This window comes from Leucoraja erinacea, chromosome 22, assembly GCF_028641065.1.
Source record: "Leucoraja erinacea ecotype New England chromosome 22, Leri_hhj_1, whole genome shotgun sequence".
Lineage (NCBI taxonomy): Eukaryota > Metazoa > Chordata > Chondrichthyes > Rajiformes > Rajidae > Leucoraja > Leucoraja erinaceus.
The window spans coordinates 1,509,386-1,522,429 of record NC_073398.1 but is presented as its reverse complement, the minus strand read 5'-3'; the positions used below and the strand labels follow the sequence as shown (position 1 = coordinate 1,522,429).

Genomic DNA, 13,044 nt, shown 5'->3' with positions numbered 1-13,044 from the left:
TATCCAAATGTGCTGCTATTTCATCTTTTATAATTGACTCCAGCATCTTCCCCACCACCCATCTTCCCCATCTTTCTCCAGAGATGCTGGCTGACCCGTTGAATTACTCCAGCATTTTGTGTCTATCTTCGTTTTAATTTGGTGACTTGATCAAGTTGCCTACAGGAATAAAACAAAACTATGTAAACCCAAAATGACATGTTTTGGAACATCTTAATATTGAATAAAGCAAGATAACACATTATGGCATGTCATATACTTTGCTGATACAGTGGGCGACTCCAACATTGCCAGTGGCAATGATCAGTGAAGAAGGTTGTCTCAGATTATAACAGGATCAACTGGGAACGTGGGCAAAGGAGTGGCAGATGGAGTTTAAATGCAAAATGATGCACAAGGAAGTTAAACCAGGGCAAGACATACACAACAAATGAGCCCTGGGATTCCTGCACAAAGAGACCTATGGATACAGGTACAAGGCTCCCAGAAAGTGGCAACACAGATTGATAGAGTGATTAAGGGTGCATATGAATTTCGTATCGTATTGAGATACAGCCGGGAAACAGGCCCTTCGACCCTCTGAGTCCATGCTGACCAACGATCCACACACACTAACACTATCCTACACATACTAGAGACAATTTACAATTTTTCCGAAGCCAATTTTGCCTACAAACCTGTACGTCTTTGGAGTGTGGCTTTCAGTCAGGGCACGGAGGATAAACATTGGCCCGCCATGTTGCAGCTGTTAAATTTTGGTTAGGCTACATTTGGAATATTATTTACAGTTCTGGTTACTGCGCTGCAGAAAGGATGTAGGGGCCTTGGAGGGGATAGTTACGTTTAGTTTATTGTTTAGATGGATTTAAGAGAGTTAGATAGAGCTCTAGGGGGCTAGTGGAATCAAGGGATATGGGGAGAAGGCAGACACGGGTTATTGATAGGGGACGATCAGCCATGATCACAATGAATGGTGGTGCTGGCTCAAAGGGTCGAATGGCCTCCTCCTGCACCTATTTTCTATGTTTCTATGTTTATTGAGATACAGTGAAAAGCTTTTGTTGCGTGCTAACCAGTCAGCAGAAAGACAATACATGATTACAATTGAGCCGTCCATTACTGAAAAAGAGGTTGATCAAGATGCGGACACAAGGAACTGCAAGATGTCTTCTGGGTTAGAAAGAATTAGGAACAAGGAATATTTGGACAGCCTTGCATTGTTTTCTGTGGGATGTCAGAGACCAAGGGGCAACCTGAATGGTTTATAAATGATGACACAAAAGTGGGTGGTATTGCAGATAGTAAAGATGGTTATCAAAAATTGCAGCAGGATCTCAATCAGTTGGGCAGGTGGGCTGAGGAGTGGTTGATGCAATTTAACAGAGAAATGTGAGGTGTTGCATTTTGGACAGTCCGACGTGGGCAAGAGCCTACACAGTGAATGGTAGGGCTATGGGGAGTGTTGTAGAGCAGAGGGATCTAGGAGTGCAGGTGCATGGTTCTTTGAAAGTGACATCACGGGTAGATAGGGTGGTCAAACAAGCTTTTGCACAGTGGCCTTTCCCAGTCAGAGTATTTCATATAGAAGTTGGGAGATCATGCTGCAGATATACAAGACGTTTGTGAGGCTGTATTTATTGCGTACAATTTTAGGCACCATGTTATCAGAAAGATGTTGTCGACCTGGAAAAAGTTCAGAAAAGATTTGCGAGGATGTTGCCTGGACTAGAGGGTGCAAGCTATAGGGAGAGGTTGAGTAGGCTGGGTTCATTGGAGCGCAGGAGGATGAGGGGTGATCTTATAGAGTACAAAATCTTGAGAGGAATAAATCAGGTAAATGTCATAATTGATAGGAGTATAATTAGGTCATACAGCCCATCTAGTCTAGCCCGCCATTCAATCAAGACTGATTTATCTCTCCCTCTCAACCCCATTCTCCTGCCTTTTCCCCACAACCCTGACACCCGTACCAATCAAGAATCTATCTATCTCCGCCTTAAAAATATCCATTGAACACCTCCACAGCCTGTGGCAATGAATTCCGCAGATTCACCACACTCTGACTAAAGAAACTCCTCCTCATCTCCTTCCTAAAGGAACGTCCTTTAATTCTGAGGCTGTGCCCTCTGGTCCTTGACCCTCCCACTGGTGGAAACATCCTCTCCACATCAACTCTATCCAGGAAGGGGAACTTCTGTTATTGGCCTGGAGAAAGTTGATTTTAGAAAGTATTGATAGTCATGGAGTTCCACAGCACTGTAACAGGTCCACCTCAGTCCAACAATGAAACACACAGTCTCACACACTCACCCAAAGGATCCGCTTTCCCATCTCGGTCGGGGACTGTGAACACGCCGACTACTTCATGCCCCTTCTTCCGCAGACCGCTGTACACCTCCTGCCCAAACAAACTCTGGCCGATCAACGCAACTTTCAGCTTGTTCTGGTAACGGATCTGCAAAACAAACTCCAACTCAAAACACTGCCCTGCAGAGGGATGTGGGGGGCGGAACAAGGGAGAGGGGGGGGGAGGGGAAGTGAGTTGGGGGGTGAGTGAGTGGGGCGGGGTGAGAGGAGTGAGTGAGTGAGTGGGGGGGGGGGGGGGGGGGGGAGGGGGGTAGGTGTCAGCTGTGCTTGGCAAAGATCTTATAGCGAGATCTTCGCTATAAGATCTTTGGTGCTTGGTGATAGGGAGACAGAAATAATCATGGAAGTCAGTGGCGAGGAGGAGGTGGGGGTTGTCCAGGATGAATGGAGGCTGCCCGGTGTAGAAGCCGGCTGATCGGGGAGGGAGGAGAGATAGAGAGTGTGTAGTAGCTCTGTGTGTGTGTGTGTGTGTCCGGGCTGTGAGCTGGCTGGCCCGGCTCCCACCGCCGAGTCTGATGCAACGTGTCCACTGAGTGGTGGCGATGCGCGGTGTGGGAGAGAGAGAGTGTGTGGAGGGAGAGAGGGTGTGTGGTGGGAGAGTGAAGGGGGAGAGAGTGAGAGTGTGTGGAGGGGGAGAGTGAGAGTGTGGAGGGGGAGAGAGTGTGGAGGGGGGGATAGTGGAGGGGGAGAGATAGTGGAGGTGGAGGGGGAAAGAGAGAGAGAGACGGGGGGGGAAGGGGAGAGGGAGGGAAGGGGGAGAGGAAGAGAGAAAAGGGAGAGAGAAATAAAGAGAAGGGGAGAGAGAGAGTGGGGAGAGAGAGGGGAGAGTGGGGGATATGTGGGGGGGGGGCGCGGGTCTGGGGACAGAGAGGGGACACGTCTGGAGAGGGGCTGGTGTGAGCGAGGGACGGGGTAGAGAGGGGTACACGCTGAGACGGGCAGTGAAGAGCCAGCAGAGGGTAGACAGCGCGGAATGGGGGGTATAAGTGGCCGGGGAGAGGAGGCTGGTGCCCGGGGAGTATCGCTGGGTCTCACCGTCGTGGTAGAGAGTCTCCGGACGGTGTGCGCCGCCGCCCTCAGCATGACTGCGTCCCGGCCTCTGTGGGCAGCAGTAGCGCAGTGACTGAGCGCGTCCCCGAGCGCCGCCGCCGTGCGCGTCCCCGCGGCAAATGGGCGGACACGCGCCCCTGCAATCAAAGATCCTATAGCAAGTGCAAAGGCCCGCCGGCAGCAGGGAGAGGTGGAGTTGGCTGGGCTGTACTGGGGGAGACTGCCCCTCAGTAGCCGGCTCACTGTGTCGGGAGACAGCCGGGTGATCCGGGGAGACAAGCCCACCCGTCCACATCTGTCCGCAGGCAAGCCGACTGGGAGGGAGCAGTTGCCGGCTTGCAATAGTGGCTGAGCCTCCACTAACTGGGACAGAGCCACGGCCAGTTTACAACAGAGTGCCTGAGCCCTCACTCCACTCACTGGGACAGGCCGTTGCGGGTTTACAACAGTGTACCCGGGGTGGCTGTCAGACCTAGAACATGAGAGACGCGCCTTGGGGGCAGCTCCGCCGGCACTCGGGACGTCCACAAGTATCCGAGCTAGTCTGGCAGGGCCGGCCTTAAGCCGATTTGACCGATTGCTCCCAATTGGGCCCCGCGCCTAAGGGGGGAGGGGGCGCACTAAGGTTCCGTATTTCGTACGGAAATACGAATTCTCTTTGTTAAATAAAGTTTTTTTTTAATTCGCCATCCGGATTTTTTTTTTAAACGAACATGTATAACCAAAGGTACACAGACATGATGGAGAAACTCAGCAGGTGCAGCAGCATCTATGGAGCGAAGGAGATAGGTAACGTTTCGGGCCGAAACCCTTCTTCAGATAACCAAAGATCTTCTAGCAGAGCTCCACTATAGGATCTTTGTGTATAACAACCGCTGCACGGCCATCAGACACAAACGATTTGTTAACCAGTACTTTTCTCCTTCTTCTTCTTTGTAGTTTTACGGCAGCCGGCATCCGCAATGTTACATTGCTGCCACCTTCTGGCTTCATTCCACAGTACTCATGTCTTTATATTAGATCCTTTTTACAAGCCCAGAGGCCCTCAAGAAATCACACCTTTATTCCTTTTCCTTTCCCTCCACACTCTAGAATGTTCTTTACTGGAATTTCTGTCAATCCAAATTTCCTAATTTCAATTATCATAAATCCTCTTTCTGTCTCATATCTCCTACATGCAACTAGGGCATGCTGAACTGTTTCTGGCTGATGGCATTCCTCACACAGCCCAGTAGGGTTTTTTACCAATATTTTTAATGTGCTGTTCAGGTGAGTGTGTCCTACCCTCAAACTACCTGTTCCCTCCTGTCCCCCCCCCCCCCCCCCCCTCTTCTTGCTGTAATGCCCACTCTGTTTTGTAGCGAATAGAGGTGTCTCCCCTTTGTCTCCTGTTCCCAGTATTGTTGCCATTCCTGATTTATTTTCTTCCACACAATGTGTTTTCCTTCAGATTTGGATAGTTGTAAGTTTACCTCTATGTTTCTTTTTTTTTACAGCCTCCTTTGCCAATGTATCCACCTTTTCATTCCCTAGAACACCAATGTGTGCTGGGGCCCACAACAAATTCACGTCACTGCCCCTCCTTGTCACTTGGCTTAATAGTAGCAGGATTTCATAAACTAAGTCAGGCCGCCTATGGGATGCACCAGACCCAATACTCTGGATTGCAGATAATGAGTCGCTACATATTACTACTTTACATGGTTGCACCTGTTCCATCCACCGAACTGCCATCAAAATAGCGTACAGTTCCACTGTATATACTGTCAAATAGTTGTTTGTTCTTTCGTAAAGCTCAACATTCATCCCCTGGACTACCACAGCCGCCCCTGTTGTTTCAGCTACTGGATCATTTGACCCAATCTGTGAAAATTAAGAGGTGTTCCCTGTATCTATTATCTATATGGCTATGATATTCTGTCTTTAGGTCTGAATTTTTGTTCCTCCTTTTTGCCTCCCATATCTCCAGATCAACTTTTGGGATGTTCAGTAACCATATTGGCACAGATGGCCACAATACTGCAGGGCAGAACTCTTTGTCCTCTACTCCCATGTCCCTTGCCACAACTCCTCCAACCCAGCCGAAGCTTCCAGACTGAGCCACCCCTCTCTCCCAGCACTCCTGTACTACCAACTAGTACTTTTGGCACGTTAGCAAGTACTTAACACGTTGTTATGCAATGTCATCAATGCATCCATCCGCATTCCTCAGTAAATGTTATTGTGTTTTGAACAAGTATTAATGACGCCTGTAGTGGCCATTTGGCCTGTTTTGCATGTCATTGTGGATGGCATGTTCCTTTAAATTTTAGCCAGCCCGTTATAATGTGGGTGGGATTTTATGACGTGTCTTGGGGCGTGTTTATGCAGCTTAACTGCTTGCGTGTTAGTTTAGTTGGGGATTCGTTTTGGACAGGAGAGGGAGAAGGTTTATCCTTCGACCATGTCAAGCCTCATGTGAAGAAGGAGACACGAGGAGTTTTCTAGTATCTGAAGCAATGCGCTGGAGTTCGAAGAAGATTGCTGGAACAAGTCGGAAAACCTTGGATGTATCTTACTGTTTTATATCTACAATAAAGAAAATATTCATTAAAAGACTGTGTGCTGAAGCTTTATAAAGTAGAAGCTCTGAAAGTCTCTGAGGCAGCTTGCATGCGTACCGAAGATATTCCCCTTATCCCCTCTCACCCAATTAGTGGCTAGGGAGTTAATTTCCTGAAAGATCTGAAAAATCTGCCGCTACAACGCCGTGTTCCTTTGAATAAAATTCACGCGGCGTCATTAATACTTGTTTAAAACACAATCACATTTACTGAGGAATGTAGATCGATGACACGTTGAGAATTTCTTTAAACTCACCATCATGAGTGAGGGCCCCGGACCGCGAGAAGGGGCTTCTTCCTGGTGTGCAGGTTAGTCATTCGCCTACTGACCCACGTTGTGCCTCTCTGTGTTTTGCTCCCTCCCTCTCTCGCACGCTCTCTCCTGCTCCCCATCTCATCTCTCTCTAGCTCTCACCCTGTCACCTCGGCATTCCCGGAATCATTGACGTTTTGCGGTAGACAAAAATGCTGGAGAAACCCACCGGGTGAGGCAGCCGCCTTGCCCGCTGAGTTCCTCCAGCACTGTGTTTTTTGTTTGGCTCTGAAGTTGAAGGTGGCTCAGCGGGACGGGCAGCGGCTCTGGGGAGAGGGTTGCGTTTCTGGTCAAGACCCTTCTTCAGACAATCACAAGTACTCTCACCGACGAGAGTTCAGTTTAGTCTGAAGAAGGACTTCCAGAGTCGCTGCGCTGCCTGTCCTGCTGAGTTACTCCAGCTTTATGTCTATCTTCAATTTCAGAGAAATACAATTTCTCACGGGGGGGGCTTATAACGTCTCTAAACCCCTCTGGGACCCTCTGAACATCTCTAGCCCCTCTAAACACACCTGAACCCATCTGAAGCCCTCTAAACATCTCTAAACCGTTTAAACCCCCCTAAACTAGGAGGCTACAAGGTGATTTGGACGGGCTGGGTGAGTGGGCAAATGCATGGCAGATGCAGTAAAATGTGGATAAATGTGAGGTTATCCACTTTGGTAGCAAAAACAGGAAAGTAGACTTTTATCTGAATTGTGGCCGATTAGGAAAAGGGCAGATGCAACGAGACCTGGGTGTCATGGTTCACCAGTCATTGAAAGTAGGCACGCAGGTGCAGCGGGCAGTGAAGAAAGCAAATGGTATGTTAGCATTCATAGCAAAATGATTTGAGTACAGGAGCAGGGAGGTTGTACTGCAGTTGTACAGGATCTTGGTGAGACCACACCTGGAGTATTGCATACAGTTTTGGGCTCCTAATCTGAGGAAGGACATTCTTGCCATAGAGGGAGTACAGAGAAGGTTCGCCAGACTGATTCCTGGGATGTCAGGACTTTCATATGAAGAAAGACTGGATAGACTCGGCTTGTACTCGCTAGAATTTAGAAGATTGAGGGGGGATCTTATAGAAACTTACAACATTAAGGGGTTGGACAGGCTGGATGCACGAAGATTGTTCCCGATGTTGGGGAAGTCCAGAACAAGGGGTCACAGTTTAAGGATAAAGGGGGCTGAGATGAGAAACACGTTTTTTTACACAGAGAGTGGTGAATCTCTGGAATTCTCTGCCACAGAATGTAGTTGAGGCCAGTTAATTGGTTATATTTAAGAGGGATTTAGATGTGGCCCTTGTGGCTAAAGGGATCCGGGGGTATGAAGAGAAGGCAGGTACAGGATACTGAGGTGGATGATCAGCCATGATCATATTGAATGGCGGTGCAGGCTCGAAGGGCCGAATTCCCTACTCCTGAACCTATTTTCTATGTCCCTATGACTGCGTCCAACTGCTGTCTGGTTCGTTGATCGGTTTGCTAGATATGAACTGTTTTGGGAGAGAAAAATGCTCACGGCAGACCAAACGTGTTAAACAGAAATTGGCCAGATATTGAGCTTTACACAGCGAGAAATCATGTGAAATAATCACTGAATTTAATTTTAAATGAATGTACCTGCATGTTGTACTGTTTAGTTTGGAGAAACAGCCAGCTAGTCTACTGAGTTCGCACCGACCAGCGATGTTTGTTTTCCTATTTGACAATTTTATTTGTCGACCAATCAAACGCTGTCTCTAAGGGGGTTGCATCCAATCACCAACCAGCTTGCCTTAAAATTCCCTTCCAATCAACAAATAGATCACCTCCCGTCCAATCAGCTGCTGTCTCCAAGGGCATTGTGTCCAATCATATAATTAGCAGCTAGGGTAAATGTTGGAAGCCAGCGGAGCTATTGACGGGCAAACGGGAGGGAGCAGGAGAGATTCACACAGTGTATAATCCATAGCACCCAGTGTACAATTTCATAATATCTACTAAATAACAGGGCTGACAGACCTTGGCTGGGAATCTGGGGTTCACCCAAATTGTTCCCAATTGGGCCCCGCACCCCCTAAGGCCGGCCCTGTGGTCTGGAGTATAGGCATAGCGCGCTGGAGTAACTCCGCGGGTCAGGCAGCTTTAGTTTCGTTTATTGCCACGTGTACCGCGGTATAGTGAAAAACATTTGGAAAAAAGGAATGGGGCATTTCAGGCCAACACTCTACTGGAGGGGTGGATATGAACCGGGGATGGCCGCCGGGGAATGTATGTGATGTGTGTGTGCTCGCTCTGTGCCCTCTGCCGTTCACTTAATTAATTACATGGGGAAGAGGAAGGGGTGCTTTATACGTGTCAACCAAATGTAGTGCCTCAAACATACCTGGATGGACTTCCAATCCAGATGTTCCAGATGCTGATCTCAACTTGTTTTCTGCAGACTGGGCTTATAATTTGCTGAAATGTGGCAGGCAGGATATCTTCTCCTCTGAAAGATTGCACCTCCAGTGATTCACGACTCCTTCATTCCACAATGTGCTCAAATTGTGGGGTTTTGAACCTGTAATCTCAGAGATGAGAATGCCACAACTTAAAGAAATGGATGCCATGCACCAGCTAGAATTGGGAACCAAACCATTAACATAGCTGGCTCGGCCACTTAACAAGGAAAAAGTGCTGTTATTTGTTTGTAAATCTAACTTGACAATAGATTAGACAGGCAGCATCTCTGGAGAAAAGGGATAATCAAGAATCTGTCAAACACCGCCTTAAAAATACTCAATGACGACTTCCACAGCCGTCTGCAGCAATTAATTCTACAGATTCACCACCCTCTGGTTAAAGAAATTCCTGCTCATCTCCTTTACAATAATAATAATAATAATAATAATAATAATTTTATTGTCATTGCACAAAAGTGCAATGTGATTTGGGTATGCAGCTTCCATCCGATGTCATAACTTAAACTAATAAAATTTAGATTTAGATACCCCAAAAACATGGTTTGTAAAAAGAACATTAAAACAGTAAAACAGTCAAAACAGACTAAAGTGCAGATGTATCTGTGCAACTTGACCATCCGAGGGAGACAGTCCATGGGGGTGGGGGGCACTCAGCAGGGCCGGTTCAGAGCAGCTATAGCTCTGGGAATGAAGCTGTTCCTGAGTCTGGAAGTGCGGGCGTAGAAGGCCTTGTAATGTCTGCCGGAAGGTAGGAGTTCGAACAGTCCATTACAAGGGTGTGAGGAGTCTTTATGGATGCTGACAGTCTTCCTGAGGCACCGTGTGTGGTAGCTGTGTCCCAATAATCCTCTGCGCTCTATGGACGACGCGCTGAAGAGCTCGCCTCTCCGCCTCCGTGCAGCTGAGTTACCACACAGAGATGCCATATGTTAGTATGGCATCTCTGTGTGTATTGTACTTCCGGTGGCGCTGGTGCCAGCAGCCTCCACCTACAGCCCGGTATCTTTTTGTATCTTTGTATCTTTTTGTTTTTTTGTTTATTTAGTTATGTAAAAAGTGTATTTTTTTGTGTTTCTTTGGTGTTTTTATGTGGGGGAAGAGGGCACGGTGCGGGGGATACCGTACTTCAGCCGCTTCCTGGTGAGGACGCGACTATTATTCGAGTCGCGTCCTCGCCCCCCCCCCCTCCCCCCCCTCCCCCCACAGCGGCCTATCTACCTGGATTGGCGCGGCCTTTCCTGCCGGGATCGACCGGAGCTCCAGCAGCGGCGGGACAGCGTTGAAACATCGCGAGGCTGGCGATGCCTTACTGGGGGTCGCCGTTTGGAGCCCGGAGTGCTGGACCTGCTGCACCAACATCATGGAGCTGCGGTTTGCTGAGCTCCCAACGCGGGCGGCGCTGATGGACAGCGCGGGGTCCTGTGACTCTGCCCGGCTCGGCCTGTGGACTCAGGAGCTGCAGACTCCGGCAGGGTTTCGGCGTCGGCGTTCCACCAGCCCAGCGTGAGGGCCTGAACATCGGGCCACTCGGGGCGGCGACTGCAGGTGCTCGGAAGGCCCCGACCACGGATGAACACGGAGGGGAGGCTGGCTGGACTATGGTGCCTTCCTCACCTTGGTGCCATTTATGTTATGTTGTGTCGTGGACTTCTGTATTTGTGCTTTTTTTACATTTTAATTCAATTTCAATTTTATTTTTAATATGTTTTATTATTTATTTATTATTTATTTTTATTATTTCTTTGTGATTTTTTTATGATACTGCCTGTAAGGGAAATTCATTTCGTTGTCCCAAATTGGGACAATGACAATAAATTTGAATACAATACAATACGAATACAAAGCAGTAGAAGGTTGTCAGTAGTTGTTGGGGCAGACCAGTCTTTTTCAATGTTCTCAGGAAGAACAGTCGTTGCTGTGCCTTCTTGACCAGCGCAGCGTTGTTGGTGGACCATGTGAGGTCCTCTGAAATGTGAGTGCCCAGAAACTTAAAGCTGGACACTCTCCCCACACTGTCCCCGTAAATGAAGATTTGGGCGTATTCCCCATTATGTGACCTCCTGAAGTTGATAATCTGCTCCTTGGTCTTGGAGGTGTTTAGTGACAAGTTGTTACGTGAGCACCAGTCTGCCAGGTTCTGCACCTACGCTCTGTATTTTGTTTCATCACCGTTGGTGATCAGCCCGATCACCGTTATGTCGTCTGCAAACTTGACGTGGTGTTGGTGTCGAATGCAGGAACACAGTCATGTGTGAAGAGGGAGTAGAGCATGGGGCTCAGTACACAGCCCTGTGGTGTGCCGGTGCTCAGGGTGATGGTGGAGGACAGGTGCAGGCCCAGTCTCACTGCCTGTGGTTGCTCCATCAGAAAATTCAGGATCCAGTCGCATATCGGCAAGCTGAGACCTAACTGGTGAAGTTTGGTGGTGAGCTTGGTGGGGATGACCGTGTTAAATGCAGAGCTATAGTCTATGAAGAGCATCCTCACGTATGTGCCCTGTCATTCCAGGTCAGTCAGGGCAGTGTGAAGAGCCAGAGAGATGGCATCCGGGCCTGCAGCCTTGCGTGGATTGATCCTACGCAGAGCGCACTGTACTTCCTAAGTGCTCAGTGTTAAGGCCTGTCCCTCCGCCATAGCCGGGGTTATTGGATTGTCCCAGGGGAGAGCTCTGTATGCGTCCTTGATGTTGGTGTACACTTTATCCAGCGTGTTTGAGCCCCTGGTAAGGCACTGCACAAGCTGGTGGAATTTGCGGAGTGCAGCTCGTAGGTTGACCTGATTAAAGTCTCAATGAAGGCACCGCAGGTACATCCTTTTATTCTGAAGCTATGCCCACTGGTCCTTGACTCTCCCACCTGTGGAAACATCCTGTGTGATAGTGACAGGAGATTCCTGGTTCTGGGAGAAAGACGGTTGTTTCTGCATCTGCAGGTATGATTCTAGGTTGTTTTATGCTTGGTGCCGAGATCAAGGATCGCACAGAGTGGTTGCAGAGCATTCATAGTCTGCAGTGAACAGGCAGAGATCGTGCATATCAGTACCGGTGACATCAAGTCATACAGCTCAGAAATAGTCCTGCAGCCCACCCTGACCTCGCCCACCTGTGCTTCTGTGGGGGATAAAAAGGTGCCAATATGCATCTTGTTTCATGTTGTTTGTGTCTATGGCAGATGGCCAATCCATTAGTTGCTAAGGCTGTAGAAGGTTTGACCACCTAATTTAATTAATTTGGTCATCTTTAACTTTTATTAATCTCACGAGTCAAGAGTGTTTTATTGTCTTATGCCCAAACAGAAAAATGAAATTCCTACTTGCAGCAGCACAACAGGATATGTAAACATAGTACTCTGCAAACAATATAATAAAAGGAAAAAAACAGTTCAATGTGTATGTGTCACATGTGTGTATGAGGACTTCTAAGATGTCTTTATTCTTTAGGGAATGGGGGTTCTCCTCTTCCATCATAGATGAGGCCTTCATACGTGTCTCCTCAGTACCCCTCAGCTCCACTCTTGCTCCCTCTCCCCGCAGTCACAACAGAGACAGAGTCCCCTTAGTCCTCACCTTTCACCCCATCAGCTGTCGCATACAACACATAATCCTTTAACATTTTCTCCACCTCCAACGGGATTCCACTACTAGCCACATCTTCCAATCTCCACCCTTTTCCGCTTTCCACAGACCGTCCCTCTGCAACTTCCTGATCATAAGGGGATGTGATAGGAGCAAAATTAGGCCATTCGGCCCATCTGCTGTTAAATCATGGCTGATCTATCTATCCCTCCTAACCCCATTCTCCTGCCTTCTCCCCATTACCCCGACACCCGTACTAATTAAGAATCTATCTCTGCCTGTTAAAATGAGTTCTTTTTGCCAGTCTAATTCAAGAAAACTTGATTCAAACCATTGCTGCTAAAATCAATTCTTTATTCTGACAGCGCTGGATAATTCTTTAAACCTTCCAACACAGAGTTAGAAACTCTGGGGCAGGTTGAAAGAACTACTGACTTTGGCATGAATGTAACACATTATATAGGTAAAAGACAATGATGGTACAAAAGGAGTAGCAAACTATTAACCAATCATTATGGTTTACCATACATTTAACTTATTTGCATTAACCAATCAACTAAATCCTTTCCATTGATTGACAACACGTATAGTCACATGATTTTCCCTTTTCCAGCCCCTTTACAACCTTCATCCCCTCTGTGGTTTCTTCAACCTCTTTGCTCAAAATCATTTTATTTTATTAAAGTAAAACCACAGATATAAAA

At 47.8% G+C, this 13,044-nt stretch overlaps 1 protein-coding gene across 1 annotated transcript in view; it reads right to left on the bottom strand.

Moving 5' to 3' along the window:
• The window catches only part of LOC129707620 (mitochondrial 10-formyltetrahydrofolate dehydrogenase-like), a 97,529-nt gene extending 93,963 nt beyond the window's left edge, over window positions 1-3,566 (bottom strand). The window contains exons 1-2 of the mRNA XM_055652749.1: window positions 3,403-3,566; window positions 2,311-2,455 (exon numbers count right to left, since the gene is read on the bottom strand). Coding sequence (XP_055508724.1) covers window positions 2,311-2,455; window positions 3,403-3,450 — 193 coding nt within the window. The 5' untranslated portion in view covers window positions 3,451-3,566. The remainder of the gene's footprint in view (window positions 1-2,310; window positions 2,456-3,402) is intronic.
• Between the last annotated feature and the right edge of the window lie 9,478 nt (window positions 3,567-13,044).